Source organism: Equus przewalskii, chromosome X (genome assembly GCF_037783145.1).
Source record: "Equus przewalskii isolate Varuska chromosome X, EquPr2, whole genome shotgun sequence".
NCBI lineage: Eukaryota > Metazoa > Chordata > Mammalia > Perissodactyla > Equidae > Equus > Equus przewalskii.
This window is the reverse complement of record NC_091863.1, coordinates 121,380,761-121,401,104: the sequence shown is the minus strand read 5'-3', so window position 1 is coordinate 121,401,104 and position 20,344 is coordinate 121,380,761. Positions and strand designations below refer to the sequence as shown.

Below are 20,344 nucleotides of genomic sequence, written 5' to 3'. Positions count from 1 at the left end.
GACACCTCACCATTTTCCTTCTAGGACTGCGGCTCCTAGACTCTCATTCTATGGTTGTGAGGGGGCCCTGCGTCCCCGCACCCACAGCTGACACAGAGCCACCAGAGAAGCAGAGGCTCAGCGAATGTCTGGGGACGAAATGAGCCAGTGAGCAGAGAGTTGAATTGCTTCTATTTAATTTCTTCTACATTCTTGGATAAGTTAAAAAGAAAATCTTGGTATATATCTCTTCATTTTACACAATGATAGTCTAAAATGATAATTCTAAAAGGAACCATTTAAATTTTTTATCTCATGTGAAGTTCTTTCACATTTCCAGTGAAATTCCTATTCCAATGTCAAGTTATCTTGTTACAAAAGAAACAAAACAGAAGGTATTCCTCTTTTATTTTTCCACAAAATGGCAAAACTTTCTTTTAAACTGGGTAAATAGCAATAAATGTGTGACCAATGTCATTCATAAACTTAGATTTGGAAGCTAACACATGTTCAATTAAAAGTAACAACATTTTAAAATGCAAAAAATAAAAGAAAGAGGGGCCCGCCGGGTGGTGTAGCGGTTCAGTTAGTGCCCTCCACTTTGGTGGCCCAGTTTTCATGGGTTTGGATCCCTGGCACAGACCTATGTGCTGCTAATCAAGCCATGCTGTGGTGGCGTCCCACGCACAAAAGATAGAGGAAGACTGGCATAGATCTTAGCTAAGGGACAATCTTCCTCAAGCAAAAAGAGGAAGATTGCCAACAGATGTTAGTTCAGGGCCAATCTTCCTCACCACAAAGAAGAAAAGCAGAAAGAAAAAGAAGATGATACATTTCAAAGTCACCAAAAAGGAACACAAAGCTGTTATGCCCTATAATACCCTCAGCCCCAGCCTGGCCCTCCACTGCTTAGATCATTGACTGCCTTCCTAAAACACAGAGTGAAGAATCTGCTTTAGACTTCACTCAGGGCAGGAGGAGCTACTGGGCACGGTACTACAACTTGCACTGGCCGTGTCAGTAGCATTATCCGTGCTGGCAATTCTGGCCTGAACTCTCTCTTCCTGATCTCTCAAAGCTTCCTCATACGACACTGGGAAGGACCTGGGGTCACTCCCAATGGCACTGGCCAAAAACTCCAGGAGACTCATCTTGCTGGTTTCAGCGTGGGCCCTGGGACCCCACAGGAACTCGTAGCGAGCAGGATCGCTGTTGGGTACCTGCCGGTACTCCACGTACTGCTCCTGCACCCAAACTTTAGTGATAAGCTCCCTGGGCTCCCCGTAGATGAAGTGCTCCCTCCCGGCACGCACCCCCATGACACTCAGTGCTTCCCAGACGTCCTCCTCGGGGGCACAGTCGCCCTGCAGGAGGATGACGCCCAGGAGCATCACCAGGAGGCCGGTATTGGGCATGCTCTGCTCATCGCTCAGCATCCCATCGTAGGTGAGGCCTAGGGTGGTGACCAGGACATAGGCGTGGTCGCTGGGGTCCACTTCCTTCACGTCAACGCCAAAGACGAGCTGCATGCACTCAGAGGCTTCACTGAAGATCACAGGGAAGTGGTCCTGGTAATCTCTGAGGACCGTATTCAGCATCTCTTCTGCCTTTGTGGTGGGCTCCTTTGTGCGATACTTGACAAGCAGGAACTCCACCAGCTCAGCCACCTTGTCATCAATCACGTTTCTGGGAAAGGACGCAGTGTATGGCAGGGCCTGCGAGGTGCTCGGACCCTCCTCTCCTCGGCTGCTGGAGCTGTCGTCTTCAGACTGGCTCAGTGGAGGGGAGGCCATGGCAGTGGGGGAGGGCAGGCACTCTGGAGGGCTCTGGGGAGGACTCGGGGCCCCAGCGACATCATCAACCTCCTCTGGTGTGCTCAACAAGAGAGGATAGCAAGAGGAAGAGGAGGAGGAGGGGAAAGAGGAGGGGAAGAGGAGGAGCAGGTGGAGGACGAAGAAGTATCCTCTTCCACAGCCACAGGAAGCAGTGCACCCACTGGGCCCTGCGTCTCGCTTTGGGACTGAAGGCCTTCCTCAAGCATGTAGCGCCGTCGCTTTGGAGCACGAGGGATGATGACTCCTGTCAGGGCAGCCGACAGGAGTGTGGGCAGGAGGCGACCAATGGGGACCCACGGGCCTGGGGGGAGAGGGAGTGTGAGCAGCCTTAGGTGAGAAACGCACCCTTGGCGGCTCTGACAGAGGTGACTTACGGGCCTCCTCTTAGGGACGCTCTCGGCTTCACAGGGCTCTGTTGTCCAGGGCGGCCTCTGTCCTAGGGATCTGAAGGAAGAAGTGAGTCGGCCCCTCAGGGAGCACCCAGCACAGCCCGAGGTTCTGGGGCTGACTGTGGGCTGGGGTGGGGTGGGCTCCAGATCTGTGGGGTCTGACAGGAGGGCTGGGCTGGACTCTGTGAGGTCGCCAGAGCTCTGGGGTGGGCGGTCCCCTCTGAGCTCACTCAGGGTCCTCACCTTTCCCCTGGCTGGTCCTGGGCCCCACCGTGCTGCTGCCCTGAGGCAGACCTCTCAGAACAAGACCACGCACCCCTGAGACTGAGTAGAAGGAAGCGAGGGGGCCCACATCTGGCCACAGTTGCAGAGGGGCTAACAGGAGGCACCAAGGGACAAGAAGTGCGACCCAACTCTGTGGGTTCCACCTGTCCTGGGATGGGTGGTCCACTCAGTCTTCACCTCGACACCCTGCAGGGCCTGGGTCAACTCCTCTGTTGACCTGAGGCCACCCTCCTTAGGACAAGACACCGGAAGAGGAAGTGAGGGGGACTGAATCCACCCACCGATCCCGGGTGTCCCCACGGCAGACAGCAGGGTGGGGCTGGCCTGGGCTGCACGTGTCCCGGTGTGTGGGGGGGTCCCCAAACCCTCACCATGACCCCGGCCAGGGCCTGGGATCCTGCCTCTGCTGACCTGAGTCCAGACCCTCACATCGAGGCCCTTGCCCCCTTCCCGAGACACCGACCTGGAAATGAGGAGGGGCTCAGCCAGACAGGCCCTGCCGGGGGTGCCAGAAGGCCAGTAGGGCCAGGCCAGATTTCCATGGGGTCCCACTTTGTCCTGGCAATGGGGGTACACTCACTCCTCCCTCGGGGTCCTCACCTTGGCTCCTGGAATGTGTCAGCTGAGCAGATGTGCTTCCTCAGATGACCTGATGTCGTCCTCGCAGACCAAGGTCCTCACCTCCCTGAGCCTCTGAGAGAAATCGGAGGAGATTGCACATCCACGCCCACCCGCCTGCCCCCACCGCCGCCATCCCAAAAGGCTGGCAGCGGGGACCAGCCCTGTAGCCTGGGGTGGGACTTCCCCCAGTACTCCTGTAGGTTATTCGTCTTTCCTCCTGGCCCCCCGTCTGGGACACCTGACATCTCCCCCTTAGACCAGGCCCTCTCCTCCTGAGGGCCCCCCCACCTTCCTGCCCAGGCTAGAAGTGAGCGTGCCATGTGGGACCACCGCTGACTGTTCCTTCCAGGGCTGAGAACAGGGGACAGCCGGATTCTGTGCCGTCCTCTCTTTGCTGAGGTGGGGGGTACCTTCAGTCCTCAGGAAGGGTCCTCACCCTGACACAAGGCAGATCCTGGGACTCTGCCCTCAGCTGACCTGTCGTGCCCCTCAGACCAAGACCTCACCTCCCTGAGATCCCCCATCCCCAACCATATGACGGAAGTCGGAGCAGGCCACGTCCAGCCCTCCCTGCCCCGGGGCCTCCCTGGGCCGAGAACAGGGAAGCTGGCCTCTGTGAGGTCCCTTCTCTTCTGGGGTGGGGGGAACCTCCATGCCCTCCGTTCCTCCCAAAGGCTCCTTGTCTGGAGTCCTGGCAGATCCGGGACCCCTTCATCTGCTGACCAGATGTGGCTCCCTCTGCTGACCCGCCGTCGCCCCACAGAACAAGGCCTCACCTGGCAGAGCCCGAGGCAGAGGTGAGTGGGCTGCACCACCTGCCGCCACCCCTGCCTGGGGTCTTCAGGGGTGACAGGGGCAGGGCCGATTTCAGTGGGCCCCCCTCTGCCGGGGGTGGGAGTCCCCTCAGAGTCTTCAAGGTATTCCTAGTTACTCCTGGCCAGGCCTGGACCCTTCCCTTCTGCTAACCCGAAGTAGCATCCTGCAGGCCAAGGCCACCATGCCACTGAGACCCCGAGCAGGAAGTGGACGGGCCACCCCTCCTGACATCCTGCCTGGCCTCGCAGGACTGATCACAGGGGCAGATTTCTGCTGGGGTCGCCTATGCCTGGGCCGGGGGTCTGCTCAGTCCTCCCTCGGGGTCCGGGGACCCCACCCTCGGCTGACCTGAAGTCACAGTCCTCACCTCCCGAGACTCCGGAGGCAGAAGGCTGGACACGCCTCCCGAGGTGGCCCTCTCTGGGGCCTCCCAAGCCCGAGCGCAGGGCCACAGGCTCCCTCTCTGTCCTGGGTCCAGGGTCCTCAGCCCTCTCTCGGCGTCTCCCCGGGACTCCAGCAGGCCCTGGGCGCCCCCCTCCGGCCCCTCAGGCGCTGCTCTCTGACCCAGTCCCCAGTCTCTCGGACACCCGGATGCGGAAGGCGGGAAAGGCCGCCTCTGGTAATGGCGCCCCGGGGCCTCCTGGTGCTGACGGCCGGGGTGTCTTTCTGCGGCATCCCTTCTGTCTTCCCTCAGGGTCTTCAGCCTGAGCCCTGGCAGGTCCCTGGATCCTCCCTCTCTGGACCCAAAGCCCTCACTGCTCTGAGACCCCCTGGGGAATCTGTGGGGGTCACCTCAGGCCACTAAGCCAGGGGGACGCTCAATGCTGATGGCAGGGGCTGGGAGGGAGTCCCTGGGGTCCTTGGCCACCCTGTTCTCCTTCCTCGACCCCCAGCAGGGCCTGGCTCCGCCTCTGCCCCAAGTCCGCTCCCTCCCCGAGGCCCTCCCCAGCAGGCTCCTCTGAGGAGGGGGGCGGGGGCTCAGCAGGACCACCTCCCGTCCCCCAGGGTCCCTCAGAGCTGACAGCAGGGGCAGAGGTGGACGCCGTGGGCCCGGAGCCCTCCCTCCCGGGGCTCCCTGGGCACCTGGCTGAGCCTCGGCTCCTTCCTTCTGCTGCCCCGGATCCGGCCTCCCTCAGTGAGGCTCTCAGCCACCCCCAATCCGAGGCGGAAGCCGGGGTACACGTCACATCCGAACACCGTGGCTAGGGGTCTCCCAGGGCTGGTGGCAGGGGCAGAGCGGCGTCTGGGGATCTCTTGGCCAGCCTTCTGCTGCTCTCCTTTACTCTCGCCCGCCCTGGGCCGCAGCCCCGCCCTGCCCCCTGAGTCTGTGTCCCTCACCCCCAGGCTCTGACCCCCTGTTGGCTGCGGAGGGGGCGGGGAGCCCTCGGCTGACAGCCCTGCCCGGGGTGCCCCAGAGCGCACAGGAGGGGCACGGGGCTTCTGTGGGCCTGTGCTCTGGGGCGGGGGCAGCTCTCCGGCCTCCCTTGGGAGGGTCCTCGTCCACCCTGGCCGAGAAGGGCTGCCGTCCCGGGAAGGGCTGGATGGGGGCTGCGGCGCCAGGGCCGAGGGGTTCATGGGAGAAGCCCCCTTCCCGTGGGGTCTCGACACCAGCCAGCCGGACTCGGCGAACCATTTCTTTTCGGGATTGCGTTTGTCCTGTCCAGGTTGAGCAGCTGCGGGGGCTTCGGGATGCTCCTCCGGGTTTATGGTGACCTCCTATTGCGTGCTCAGTGCAGGGATTTTCACTCATTTATCCTCCTTCCTAGTAAGAAATACATTGTACATGTCTGCCCACTGCGGGAGCCCTGTATCTACATCTAGAACACATCTGTAGCTGATATGTGCTGCTAGACTCGTGTGTGGACATGCCACGGGAGTATGCACCTAGGCACTTGTATATGCACCTATGTTCCTATTAGGTCTTTATAGCTATATGTAGACTATACGTGTGTATGTCTTATTCATGAAAGAATACCTTCTCTTTATGTGATTCGCTCTGATACTGCCTATTCCGTTTCTTGTCTATTCTTTAAATTGTATTAAAATGAGAATCTTTTGAAAGGCCAGTCCTCACCCGCTAAGATGGTGTCAGGTGATTATTAGCACAGACTCCGGCCTCAAATGCCTTAATCAACCCATCTTTCCCGCCGTCCCGGTTTTGCCCCAGGGCCACTGGCCTGTGTGTCCTGAGGGCCTGCTTCAGATGTGTGCAGTGAAGCAGGAGCAGAAGTTTGAAACCTTTCCTCCTACCCATCCCGTCATCTGCATCTTTCCAGCCTACAGCCCTTCCCAACTTGACTGCCACTGCCCACATCCCACCCAAACACAAATACCAGCTCACTGCAGTCTGCAGTCTCCCCCAGGGCTTTCTCCTGTTCTGTTGTTTAGATGTCATTCATATTGTGTGTTGTTTTTGAAGGCTTTATTCTTTTTTAGAGCCTCTTAGGTGCCCAGACAATAAGAAGGAACAGAGGAGATTTCCCACTCACACCCTGCCCCCTCACATGCATCACCTCCCCCATTATCGACATCTCCCACCAGACTGGGACGTTTGTTATCATTGATGAACCTACATTGACACATCGTATCCCCCAATGCCCATCAGTTACATTAGGGTTCACACTTGGTGTTGTGCATTCTGTGAGTTTGGGCAAATGTGTAATGACATGTGTCCATCGTTAGAGTGTCATCCAGAGAAGTTTCACGGGCCTAAAAGTCCCCTGTGTGCTCTGCCTGTTGCGCCCTCCCCTCACAACCTCTGGCAACTGCTGTTCTTTTGACTGTCTTCATTTTATTGCCTTTTCTAGGATGTTCGTATAATTGGACTCACACAGTATGGGGCCTTTTCAGATTGGCTTTGTCCACTTGGCGCTATGCCCTTAAGGTTCTTCCATGTCTTTCCATGGCTTGGCAGCTCATTTCTTTTTTGCACTGAATCATATTCCATTCTCTGGATGTACCACAAATTATTTACCCATTCACCTACTGAAGGACATCTTGGTTGCTTCCAAGTTTTGACAACTATTGGCAAACCTTCCCTAAATATCTGTGTGCAGGGTTTTGTGTGGACATACATTTTCACCTCTTTTGGGTAAATACGCATATGATTGCTGGATCATATAGTGAGAATACGTATGTTGGGTTTTGTAACTGCCAAACCATCTCCCAAAGTGGCTGTACCATTTTACATTCTCATGAGCAATGGATAGGAGTTCCTGCTGCCGCACTTCCTCGACAGCATTTGGTGTTGTCAGTGTACCAGATTCTCACTATTGTAACAGGTGTGTAGTTATTTGTGTGTGTGTGTGTGTGTGTGTGTGTGTGTGTTTACTTTCATTCTCCATTCTGTGGCTTCCCAGGGTTGATTTTGGGAGTGGAAGACAGAAGTCCGAGCTTGATTGTCATCTTGGTCCCTACAGCCTTTCAAGCAGAACTGACAACTTTGCGCTATTCTGTCCTCGAGGAACATAGCATACTGCTCCCTCTGGGAGGACTTCGTCTACCTGAATTGATCAGTAAACTTGTATCACTGAGTTCATAAAGATCTTGTGTGTTTTCGTTTGGCTTCTTAGTTAAATTTTGGATCTTGTTGCTGTCGTGAATGGAGATTTTCTGTTACTGCACATGCTAAATAGTTTTTGCTGTGTTGTGGCAAGGCTCTTCATTTTCCTATAGTCGTGATCTGCCATCCACTCTTTTCCTGAAGTCTGTTTTTCGCTTGAATATTCAATGTACCCATTCCTCTCAATTTTCTAGAAAGGTGATGATCTTCTCACACCCAATAGAAACTCTTTCTTTTCGATTCTCATACCTGACACTTATTTGGACACCCATGGCTCTGGCTTTGTGTTCCAACGTGGCTTCAGAAAGGAGAGGTGATATCATGTATCTGTGACTTGTCTCTGACAAGAGTGCTTCCAGCATTGCACACTTCAGCGTGTTTGCTGTTGCTTTCAGGAAAGCGAATTCCACTTCTAATCTTCTTCTGCTGGAAGTTTTTTCCATGCACTTGTGTTGAATTTCATTCAAAGGATTTTTCTGTACCCGTTGATGGGATCAAAGGTTTTCTCCTTCTTATCCCTGCTAATTTGTAGGGAATTACAATTGAAAGTGTTTTCTACTGTTAAATCATATTTTCATTCATTGGACACAGCCTGTTTGTCCATTTAATTCTCTACTATGTTGAATATGCTATTCATTTATTTAGAATAGCTGCTGCTATGTGAGTGATTTTGTCTTAAGTGTTCTTTTCGTGGTGGGGTCCTCCTCCAGTGTTTAAATCAAGGGGAATTTGCTTGGGAAAATGAGTTGAACAATTGCTCGTATTTTCTATGGTTTGAAAGAGTTGACATAAATGATAACGAGTTCTCCCTGACCGTTTGGTAGAACTGGCCTCCAAAACTGCCCCGTCCTGGAATGCTTGAGGGCGGCTTGAGCTTAAATACAGTTTCAGTTTCTATTGTACTATTTAGGTTTTCCATTTTTTCTGTGGATCCGTTTGGTCATTTTTAATGGTCCATTTTAGCTAGGATATCAAATGGAATGGCATGTTTATGATAAAAGCTTTGTATTCCAGAAAATCTCAAACATGTAAACAGTAGATAATCATGTCTTACACCCGTCTACCTGACACCCAGTGTCACCGGTCTTCCATGCATTTTCCTCCCAGATTCTCAGAGGTCATTGACATGCTGAGGGTTTTTAGGTCTTTCAAGCGACATTCCAAGCCTGCAGATCACTCGGGTCAAGCGGGGAAAAGGCACAGCCAGGCTGACTAACTTTTGAGGGTCTTACCCAAAGCATTGGCGGCAGCTTCCAGAGCATCATGTGCACATACTCCTGTCCTGGGGACGTCGTCCCTTTTCTGGCTGCTTTCTAGGAGGAAACACAGAAAAGGAAATTGGAAACATCACAGCAAAAGGAAGTTTAGGGCTGGCAATTAGGAGCTCAAAATGTTTCACACCTTGAAAGAGCTTGTGTGAGCAGAATGGTTTCAAAATGACCACGTGGAGGGCAGACCCTCCAAGTTCGTGCTGTGCTTTGGGGGAGAATTGGGAAGGTGGCTCCAGGGCTCCAAGAAACCGTGCAGATGGGAGCTGGGGGCAGGCCCGAGGTAATGCGTTCCTTTCAGCATTCAGGGCATCCATCCACCAGGAGGACCCTCCCTCGCAGAACTTTGGGATGCAGAGTTTCGAGCAGGAGGTGGGCCTGGAGGAGGTCTTGATGCCTCCCCAGGGCCAACTCCCACAGCCCAGTGTCTTCTCTCTGTCCCAGCCCAGGAGCGCTGACCATCCCCCCGGCCGCCTCTGGAGCAAGTTATAGCATGTTTGCCCGGTTCTGACATGTCAGATGGACCATCCTCAATAGCAGATTTTCAGCCAGAAAGGAAGGCCACCTCAATCAGTGTACACAGGGGTCAGAAGACATATCCTGGTTGAGAGTTGTCACAAGGTGGGGGGAAGGTACATCTTAGACACACAGTGACAAGACCTACGTCTACTGACCAGCTAACTTGGGCATCTTACAAGAAGGTCACATCGTGTATAAACTCACACCAATGCTTTGAGCTTGTGCTGGTGCTGCGCCCATCCTACAGATCAAGAAATTGAGGCGCAGAGAGTTTACGTGATTCGCTCGGCTTATGAGCAGCAGAGCTCGTATTCAAGCTGAGCTTTCCACGGGTGCAAAGCCCTGTCCCTGCACTGGCCTGAGCTGTCTCCCCCACAATCAAAGGGGTTCCAGCGGTCCTCCCTGGCGACCTCATGTGTGACGCTACATGCCACATAATTTAGGGACTGCAAGGAGGCCAAGCAGTGGTGGCAAGGAGAGCCTGACACTGGACCCTGCCTACAGGGCCTCTCCTAGCCTGATCGGGTTGCCATTTCTCCTGACATGGAGATGGGGGCCTTGGAGAGAGGCGGGGTCTAGGACGGAGGGTGTGAGGATAGAGAAGGTTATACTTGGACGTGGGTGTTGGAAGTGCGGCCCTTTGAAGGCTGCTCCTATTTTCAGGCATGGGCCATGCTCTCCCAGTCACCTGCCCAGTCTGCTCCCCTTCTCTCCCAGCTGGTTTGGGGCTCGATATTTTACTGAAGGCTCACTCCTGCGGGCAGGCTGGACGTCAGGCACGTGGCAGGGCAGCAGTCCAATGCACAGAGTCCACGGGGCTGGAGACTCTCATGCATGCACACTGGTTAAGTGTCTGTGGAGCCCTTTGAACAGCCCCTTCGTCTGAGTACTGGGCAGACATGGCTTTGCCCCCTGATGCTGTCTTGTGGATGTCCCTTGGCATCACACCCTTCATCTGCCATCAGACCAGCCCTATTCCTGTGCCCAGCCCCGGCTCAGGGACCGAGAACAGGCAGAGGCCTGGGACGCCGTACTTGCTCACGAAGGGCCCTGGGGCAGCGGCCAGTGATATTTGCCACAGAGGAGGGCAGGTGAGAGCCAGGGAGGAGGTCAGCCACTTGCCAAGGAAGCTGGAGTTCTGAGCAGGCTTCAGCCACGGCTGGGGAATGGGGGCTTCTTAGAGAAGCAGGACCATGGCTGAGATGCCTCACACAAGCCCCTCACGGGGCAGGTTCAGGGCATCAGAGAGGATGTCAGAACCTTCCTGCTGATGGGCAGGGGAGCTGCTGTGTGCTCTGCCCTGCCCTATTCTGGACTGGCTGGGGACCCGGTGTCATGTGCCCACACAGAGCCTGCTGTGGAGTACGCTGCACCCTGGAAATGCCTGCCTGACGCACCCTGTGAGGCACTTGGTGCATCCCGGCTGCTGCAGCCCTGTGGTCCATGGCTGCCCTGGGCGAGCGCTGTCCCACACCAGTCAGTTCCCTCCAAGAACGGACACTCGGGGTCCCTGCTTCCATTCTGGAGTGCCCCACATGGGTCTGGTCCTGGGACTTGTCCCATGAGCACCCACTTCATGATGTGGTCCGGGGATCCAGCTCACCTGTAGCCGCATCTGCTGCCACGTCCCTCCCCTGGGGGAGTTCAGATGTGATCTGGAGGGTCCTCCTCCTTCCTCCTCTCCTGGGACAGCTGACCCTCTTCACAGCCTGCCTCCTGGGAACCCAAAGCCCTCTCCTGCCCGGCTCCTTTCCAAATACACCTTTGAGTCTAGGGGTGTCTGGGTCCTGGGGAGCATCCTGGTGACCATGCCTGCCATCTGCTAGAAACTTTCGTCTGCTCAAACTCTCTGTTTGGGGACACCAAGGTCCTAGCTGGCTCTGTGAGTGTCTGAGAAGACACTCCTCCCTCTGGCTCAGCCTCAGAAAGCAAAACCTCATAGTGACCCTGACCAGGCCATCATCTTAATCAAACCTTTGGCATTACATAGGGAATTATTTGAAAATGACTTATAATCATAGTGATTTGGCTCACACCCACATGGCAGTGATTATTACTTACCAGCCATTAGGAGACTCAGCAAAAGGCTACATCACGTCCTGCCAGCTCTCCCTGAATTTCAGCTCTGCTGAAAGAGGATTCTTATCTGGGGACCTCCAAATGCAGATATGTGCACAAGAACATCGGCACCGGGGACTGAGCGGTTGTCAATAGGGGGACAGGCGGGACAAAGCCCCACGCTGGGCAGACCCAGGAGGCCAGGTTGGGGAGAGAGTGGGCAGAGTGGACAGCAGGGCTGATGGAGGCACAAGGCTGAGCCCCAGGAGGAGGACACCCTCAATCCCTACAGGGCCATTCGGCAGCAGGCTGCTGGCCTCCTAAGAGAGATGCATCACAGTCCTGAGGGGACTGAGGGGTGTAGCACAGGGGCCTAAGGGAGCAGGTGGCAGGAGGAATTCCTGCAGCCAGCCTCCTGTGGGGCAGATCCTGTTTTGAACATCTTCACCCCTGCCCAGGGCCCCGAAGGCACGGAATCTGGCATCTCACCTCTAAGGGTCTAATGTGCATGGCTTAAGTCCCTGGGTGGAGAAACAGCGTGGTCAGTGTCCTGTGTTGTCACAGCTTGAGAATTAATCCACAACCCCTGTGGTGCCTTCTATAGAGAAGGCTGTGGCAGACAACGCACCTGCTGCTATCAGCAGCAAAGAGTCCTCATAGGACCCTTCCTGAGCACAAGAGGACTGGCAGTGCAGTTTCCCCATTGGTCCAGGGAGGAGAGGAAGACGAGGTGTGGGGGAGCCCTTGACATCTCTCCAACACGTACTACCGTCGCGTAATAGATGCTCAACAAAAAGCAGCTGTTATAATTTATTACGACAAAATCCCCTTCATTTGTGGGAGGGGTTTCTGAGAAAGTCAAATTTGCCCCGAAATTCTCCACTTTTTGCATGTGCCCACCTACTATGTGGCAGGTGCTTCAAATCCAAGGTCACGTCTAATTTTCACGTTATCCTCCAGGTCTCAGCAGGGAGAGACTGCCCTCTTCACTCCACAGCACAGCCTTAGCCTGGAAGTCTCTGCTACCGTCCACATTGCTGAACGGGCCTGAACACGTGGACACGGGCGCATACTGGATCTTTACTGGTCAGTAGTCATTTCCAGGATGATTTTGACCCCGGCTCCTACCACTCTCTCCTCTGGAAATTTTTGGTTTCCGTGACGTCTCAGAGAATTTGCAGCTTAATTGGAAACTGACTAGAAACTCAGCCCCAGTTGCTGCTCTGCATGGTTCCCTCCCTGAGGCTGTATTATTCCATTTCAGTGTGGGGTCTTCCCCAGCCAGGGGCACCTAACTCAAAGCTCCCAGAATTCCCATCAAAGACGGCCTCCTTTCCTCTTTTGCAGCTGCCCTTCCATTCAAACTGCCTATTTTCATCCCTTTAAAATCGAGCCCTTGCTTACAATTGGCCAAAATAAACTCCAGGTAGCAGTGAGCTTGGAGTGCTGATCTGCAATGTTTGTTGATGTTCATTGTTCTGCGTTTCCACAGGCCACGTGAGGCCCAAGGAGCTCTGGGGAGATGAAGTTCAGCTGCCTCTCCTTCCGGCAGCCCTATGCAGGTTTTGTCTTAAATGGGGTCAAGACCATGGAGACGCATTGGCATCCCCTGCTGCACAGCCCCCGGGACTGAACCATCGCCATCCACATTGCTCACAGGGACTGTGAAGACGCAGCCTGGAAGGAGCTGCTGGTGGAGAGGCTGGGGAGGACGCCCGCTCAGATTCGGGCCTTGCTCCGGGAAGGGGAAAAGTGTGGCAGTGGAGTGATAGCCGGCAAGTGCTGCTGTGCTGAGCACCGCTCAGACACCTCCCAGGGCCGCCCCCAGGGCTTGTTTTCTTTTGAACTGCTGTGTGTGGGGTGTGTGGTTTCTTTCAGCAACACACCTTCAGAGGGGGAGCAGGGGGCCCTGGGCTGGGGGTCTGCCTGCCGAGGTTCCACGACCCGGGGTGAATCTTTTCTCCATCCTGGGCCTCAGTTCCCATTTGTGATCCAAGGGGCAGGGTCAGGTCCAAGTCTGCATGTGGGGTTTGCCTGTGTGTATGTGCTTGTGCGTGCATGCGAGTGAGAGAGACCCTGAGAGGCAGCATAGCACACAGAGCGGGTTGGACTGGCCTCTGGACTCAAGCTGCCTGCCTGGCTTCACGTGCCTGTCCCACCCCCAGTGCCCACTGCATACTGGGCAAGTCCCCTGACCCCTCAATGGTTGAGGCCCCACATCAGCTCCTGTCCCCTGGTGAAGTGCTTGGGGGCCTGATGGCCTGTAAGTTCCCTGCAGGGGCCGGGGCCCTTGTGATCTGTTCCTGCTGCCCTCAGCAGTCTGGCTGGGATCTGCCCGTTATTTTGGTGGGGTTGTTGAGGACAGGACCCTCTCCTCCTCATTGTCCCTCACTCAGCCTCTCTCAGAATCCCTTGGACAGAGTTTGGCACGTCAGGAGTGCTCACTCAGAGTGACCCACTTCACTCCGTGTCCATTGGGCGATATCATCTTAGTCTCCGGTGGCTGTAACTTTGAATACCCATGTTGTCTGACAGGCAGCCCTTGGTTTATGGAAGGAAAAACATCTCTGTGCTCCTCCCTTTGTGCACAGGGCTCGTTGACATTGGGGAAACTTTGCAGGGTCCAGAAAACTTAGCTCCCGATGAGGTGGTGGAACTGGAAAATCAAGCCGTGCTGACCAACCTGAAGCAGAAGTTCCTGACGGTGCTTCCAAACCCCAGGTGGCTGCTGGAGCCCATCCCTAGGAGAGGCAGAAAGGATGTCTTCCAGGTAGACCTCCCAGAGCACCTGATCCCCTTGGGGCAGGAGGCCTGAGGAGCGTGGGCTCTTCAGAGGAAGGTCACCGAGAGACCAGCTAAATTGTGACCCAGCAGCTCGTCACACGGTGGACGTGGAAATCAGGTTAGGTGTGGATTGGCACCGCACGGGAGCGCGCTACCCACTATGTGCTGTTCACCTAGACAGATTCTCCACTCAGATGCAGGGACGGGGAGCGGGACTTTCCTTGCAAGATGCCTCTCTGGGCTCAGTGACAGTCTCAAGGACTTTGACCTTCAGGAAAAAGGGAAAGCTGCCAGGGAGTTCTTGGCGCTGCCACTCATTTTGCTCCAGCTGATTTCTGGATTGACCAAAGAAATACGTTTTAAGAGGACTCATTAGTGTTCTCCCCTCTCTTTGTTCTGGTCAAACTCAGTGTTTGCACAGCACCCAGGGGACGTTGTGTAGAGGCTGGGAGCGGGCGCTGAGTGATTGCTGGAGAGTGACCAGTCCTGGATGGCCTCATTCCTGATGAAGAGGACCTCAGACTTGGAAACAGAGCACCTGTCTGTCCTTGCAAATGACTCTTTCTCTGTTGTAAAAGAGTCCCTTGGCGCATGGAGCATGCGTGTTAGACATGTCGCACAGCTACTTCATGTGCAAAGAAAGGAGCCTAAATACAGCTCTTTCAGAAAATTGCTAGGTAGTGTTGTTTATTTTGTGGGAAGTCTTTTTTCTTTCATTCTCTTTTTTTTGGTCATTTATTGGGAAAATTTCTAATGGTTGTTACCTATGAGCATGATGGGCTTTCCCCCAGGCAGTTGTCGGACATCCCTCGGCAAATGAAGTGGCCCTACTTTTAGATGGACCTCTTGGAAGACCCCTGGCTCTTGGGCAAGAAACATTCAGCTGCTGATCAGAAACTTCCTGGCATCATAGGGGGACCCATGAGGAAAGACCCTCCAGTTTCAAGATATGTCAATAGTGGAATAGTGTAAGGTGATACCCCCAATCAAGAACCGGGCTGTTCTGTGTCCTGACCACCAGGCCAGGCTCAGGGAAGGAGATCTTCTTGGGCTCCCCAGTCGTTGGCTGAATGTGTGAAAATGCTGGTTCTTCAAATGAAAGAGGACAACGGGCACCAAAGCCTGTTTGGGGCCTGGATTTCCAGCCTCCTCAGGCTTATCTGGTGAGGTGTGTATAGGACCGCAAGTTAGAAAGAACACTGACTCACAATTCTCATAAGATTGTTTATTTACTCCATCAGAGTTTTGCATCATGGTTATAAAATGGTAGTTTTTATCTGTCACCAGTGACCTGTGAGCTTAGGGACCTGGATTGTCCTTGAAGCGCTCACAAAGTGAACACTTGTAATCTGAGGAGCCTTCCTGCTGCTCGTCCTCATCAGGGACCTCATGTGGAGCCATCTCTGAGAGGGAAGCCAGCAGGATGGAATAACAGGTGTTGTATAAGGACATCACCGAATCATAATTGGGGTAATCTGGGGGGCTGGTGGGTGGTTCCTCTGCACCGTCTCCCCCGGCAGTAGCCAGGGGCACAAACAGAACATTCCTGGATGTGCCCTCCCCACTTGGGCTGCCTGGCTCACTTGGGTGACGATTTTCTGTGGCATGTCCTGCTACACTGCTCACAGAGTGGTTTTCAGAGCACACGAACGACCAGGTGTCACTGGGTCCCTGAGCTTTAGGGCTTTCCTTCTGGGCCTTTCTGTCACCTTCTTTGGTGGGTTCATTGCGATGGATTCGTGGGGAGCGCCTCGTAGCTTCTACCTGCTTCTTTCTCTTTGGAGTTGTTGCGCTGGCCCCTGGCTGAGTGGTAATTCTCAGGTTGCCTCTTCTCCGAATGTTCTCAATGAGCAGAGGCTTATTTCTCTGAAAGTTGGAGTTACGGTACATCTGAAACGAAATCAATCCTGTTAGTCATCCTGGGAGCAAATATTCATTCCCCCCATTCCTAATCATAATGGTCTTGTTTTCCTAGGGAGAAAAGATCTTTTTAACTTGCTGGCAAGTTTCCTTTTGCCCTAGAGCCTGAGCTCACTCAACATACATAATGCCTAGGTTAAGGTGCATCTATCTCCTTGACATTAACTGACCTCTCAGAGTCTTTCGTCACACCTGCAGATTACCTCTGAGGGGGCTGTCCTTTCAAAGGAGCAAATATACCTTCTCATCTTTCCATAAATAAAGCCTCATGTGAAAAAAGTTATCCTCAGAAATTAAACCCTTTCAGTGCATCATTCATCTTGGTCTACTAGGAAGATGTTCGAGGGATGGAGAACATGGGAAAAAGAAGGACGTTCTACTTTACCATCATTCTCTTGTTCCCTGGAGAGTGAACCGAAGGGTCGTTTGGACGTATTTTGCTGAAGCCGTAGAGATTCAGTTGGCGGATAAAACTCTTCAAGCTGTCTGTTTCAAAAATTCTCCCTGGGCCTCTCCGTTGAAGAATCTCCCTCTGGAAAAGATCCTCTTCAATGATCACGGTGTCTCCCTCGTCATTCCAGCGCACGGACGTGAAGGCGTCGTCCTCAGCTACCATCCAAAGCTTTCTTGGGAAGGAGAGCCCGAGAAGGTGGTGGTTTTCTTCCACGTGGACGATGCCTTGGTTTGGGTCCTGTGGTCGCGGGTTGTCTTGGGGGCCTGGATCTTGGCTTATGGCTTGGTCACTGCAGGTCCCCAAAATCTCCCTTGAATCCAACTTTGGATCCAGGGATGAATTAGTTGGGACCCCTGTTGCTGGCTCTCGGTCACCTGATGGGGCCTGCTTGACTTCATCTGTCTGGTCGGTACCCTGACTAGCCATGGAGCTAGTCTAGGTCAGGAGCACTTTCTATCTGAGATCATATCCCTGAACTCTCAGGTCAGAAATGCCTTCGGTCAGGGTGGGGATGCCCAGTAAATACTGTCCACAAAATTCTAGAGTCTCGGTAGTGCGGCAACCGGCTGCTTAAGTCATCGTTCCCTTTAGTTGTCACATGATGTCACAAAGGTGGCTCACAGCTGGTCTGGAGAGGAAGTTCTGGCCAAGTGTGGGGGAGGGGAGGGGTACAGGGTCCCAGTTTCTCTCTTTTCTAAAAGGAGAGAAACGCGTGGTTCAAGTTCCCAGAAAAGGCTCCCGTCAGTCGCCAGGCACATTGTTTCCTGGGGCCAGGCCCTGGATGGGTTGAGAAAGCACGATCCTATCTCCACTCCCACCCCTAAAGACGGGGAGGGGGCCTGTTGCTGACCCCTCTGATGTACTCAAAGGCCAGGCCCTGGTTAGTCCTAGCTTGGCTCCCACCAAGACTAGGCGGGTCAGATGGGCCTCTGGGGGACCGTGCCTCCCAGAAGACGGTGGTACCTAGCAGGCTGATTGGCAGGGTCTAGGTTGGTAGCCCCCTCCTTCTTCCTCCTACCCCTACTGCCTGCTTTTGTCTCTTCCGGCTCCTCCTGCTGGTTGATTGGTCCTGCTCAGATGGGCCCAAACAAAGAGTCCTGTTTTCTTGCCCCGGGTCAAGTTGTCTCCAGATTAGGGCTGTACTGGAGAATAGCGGGAGTGCTCCTCGGGTTCTTCAACCTCGGTGTCACCCAAAGCACCTCAAACACAGTTTTACCCACAGGACCAGCAAGTGAGTGGATAGCTGCATCCTCCACGGTGCTTGGGAGGGAGTCTCCTCTTGAACTCTGCTTGCCTCCAAATCTCATCCTTCTCCAGATCACAGTGGGATTGTCTTTAGTTTCCGTTACCTCCCCATGGAAACTCTTCTTCTTGCCCAAGACGTGCTCACTTTGGGAACACCTGTGTTTGCCCTTTTCAAGTCACCTTCCCCAGATGCCCTGATTCAACCTCCTTTGAGGCTGTCTCTACAGCCCTTCTTTAATTTAAAGTCCTTTCTTTAATAGAGTGGTTTGGCTTCTGCTCTCCCAGATTTCTGGCCTCCCACTTCCAAATTGGATCTCTTTTCGTACTACTTCCCCTTTTAATTACTTGATTTGGGGAGTTCAGCATCTATTCTGTTCTGTTGAGACAAAGCATTTCACTGCCCCTTCCCCTGAGCCAGCCTTGCTCTCCTTGCCCCAAGCCCACCCCCACCCCTGACCCGTGTGTCCCTCCCCCGCCATTACCTGGTTGGTTAGGTCCACTGAATAATTTTTTTGGTCTTGGGTTAGATACTTTTCAAAGGGCTTACTTTACAGAGACAGGAGTTTTCGTTTGGCTAGCCATGAGTAAAGGAAGCCAATATGAAGGTACCCATCAATGCGTGCTTGAAAATAGATGAGAATCTGGGTGTGGGATGGGACAGAACTCAAATGAAAGTCATCCTTACCACAGAGGAGAGGATACGACAGTGATTTTGGTGATACGTGTTCTCTAGCTGTTGTGGGCAACTTTGTTCTTAATATTCACTCTGCATAGAGAGATAGAATGGTACCATGGGAAGGCCTTGCCTGCAAGGATCCTAGGTCCTTGTCCCAGCTCTGCCACTAAGTAGGGTCCTTTGCCCTCTCTGAGGGTCAATCTTTTGTTTCTAAAAGGGGAGTGCAAAGAGGGTTTGAAAGAGAATCTCCCAAGATGCCTTTCAGTCTGGGGACTGTAATCCTTAACGGGGCCACAAGGTCCACATTTGGGCTTGGTCTGTGGTCTTTGTGCTTCTAAACAGGTTTCCAAAGCGTTTATTCAAGAAGTCAGTTTATCCTGTAGGGACATGCCCTCAGAGGCTAAGAATTTAAATGGAGGCCATTGGTGGCTTCTCAGAAGGGGGCTCCTGGAGTCTTTGGATGAACAGCCAGCTTCCTTGAGTTGCACACCAGAGTATTTTTGCCTCAGTGAGTTCTGTAAAGACTGAGAATGAAATTTCCTTGTGGCCTGTGCTAGCTCATGAACTCGGCTGATGACTTACACAAAGGCATTGGGCCGTTTGGTGGGAGAGGACAAAATGACTTGGGATACCACAGTCTGGCATCCTGCAGAGAACCAGTATTTACTTGATGTGATCTAGGCACTCTTACATCCTAAGTGTTCTGTAGGACCATTAACTCATGTTCTTTGTTTCAGGTGTCACAGAATTTCCGCTGGGGTTAAGAATCTAGGACACGAGGCTCATCTTGTCTTCTGAAGATGAACTACTCAGGGTGCTGACTTCAGTCTAGTTGATGAAATGTGTTATGGAAACAGCTTCCCTCGACTAAGCCTCCTCAGTCCCAGAATTTGAAACCTGGGTCCTGTGGCTGCCAGTCAGACGATCTTTATCAGGCACCTGCCGTACTCAAGACCCTTTGAGAGAAATGACTGGTTGGCTCTTCAATTTTCCAGAGGCCCCAGAGATGACTCATAGGTGTCGCTGCCTTATGGATGAAACCCCCAGAGTCAGGTCACTCTAGCAGATCACAGCTGATTGGGCTCTGGGGACAGCCACCCCGGAGGGAAAGTGATTTCAGTCTGGACTCCCTGTGGGTTCTGCACAGCCTGCAGCCATGGAGAAAGTGCCTAGCTATGTGGCCTTTTCTGCCTCCCCCTCCTTCCAGCCCCCCTTGCCGCATGGGTCCAGGTGGGAGCTGCGTCCTTACTGGTCTCCCTCCCTCCCGGGTATCAGTTGTGCCATTGCAGTTGGTTTGCTTTGCACCCAAGGGATTCTTCTCAGCCATGGCACAGACACAGTCCCTCATGACATTGGGGACCTGACTTTTCTAGCCTCCCGGCCACTGTGCTCCTCTTATCCACTCAGGTGTCTGCCAGCCCAGAGGCCCTCCAGCCTCTTTCACTCACCATCTGCTGGTCTCCAGCCCTGGGCCAGCCCCACTTGGCCCTTGGCGCTATTCTTTGACAGGGAATGGTCCTCCTGCTGACCCCTCATATGACAATTTGTTTCTCTGTCCGGGGGCCACTCAGCTTGTCGGGATCTTGCTCCAAGGCTGCCTCCTGCTGAGTGACATCTCTTAGACACTTGGGCCCCCTCTCCAATGCCTCTCTCCCAGCAGCTCCCTTGCCTTCCCCCCTTAACCTGCTCCGGCTGCTGTAACAAAATACCACAGACTGGGTAGCTTATAAACAACAGAAATTTATTTCTCACCATTCTGGAGGCTGGAAGTCCAAGATCAAGGTGCCAGCATGGTGGGGTGAGGGCCCTCCTCCTGGTCCCTAGCCGCCACCTTCTCGCTGTGTCCTCACACGATGGAAGAGGCTGGGGATCTCTCTGGGGCCTCTTATACGAGGTGACTCCCATCCATGGGGCCTCTACCCTCATGACTTAA

The 20,344-nt window shown here is 53.8% G+C and overlaps 1 protein-coding gene and 1 pseudogene across 1 annotated transcript; both read right to left on the bottom strand.

The window, feature by feature from the left end:
* Window positions 1-305: 305 nt before the first annotated feature.
* LOC139080885 (melanoma-associated antigen 10-like) lies at window positions 306-3,354 on the bottom strand (annotated as a pseudogene).
* An 11,972-nt stretch (window positions 3,355-15,326) lies between these two features.
* Window positions 15,327-17,050, bottom strand: LOC139080946 (heat shock transcription factor, X-linked member 3-like). Its single transcript, XM_070603876.1, has 2 exons — window positions 16,422-17,050; window positions 15,327-16,006 (listed from the first exon to the last, which is right to left on the bottom strand). Exons 1-2 carry the CDS (start codon window positions 16,914-16,916, stop codon window positions 15,416-15,418), a joined length of 1,086 nt encoding a protein of 361 aa, XP_070459977.1. The 5' UTR covers window positions 16,917-17,050; the 3' UTR covers window positions 15,327-15,415.
* Window positions 17,051-20,344: the final 3,294 nt, after the last annotated feature.

Coding starts and splice junctions, on each gene's coding strand:
- LOC139080946 (XM_070603876.1), bottom strand. CDS start 16,916: ATGGCTAGTCAGGGTACCGACCAGACAGATGAAGTCAAGCAGGCCCCA. Junction 16,007..16,421: donor CAGGGAACAAGAGAATGATG/GTAAAGTAGAAC, acceptor ATTTCGTTTCAG/ATGTACCGTAACTCCAACTT.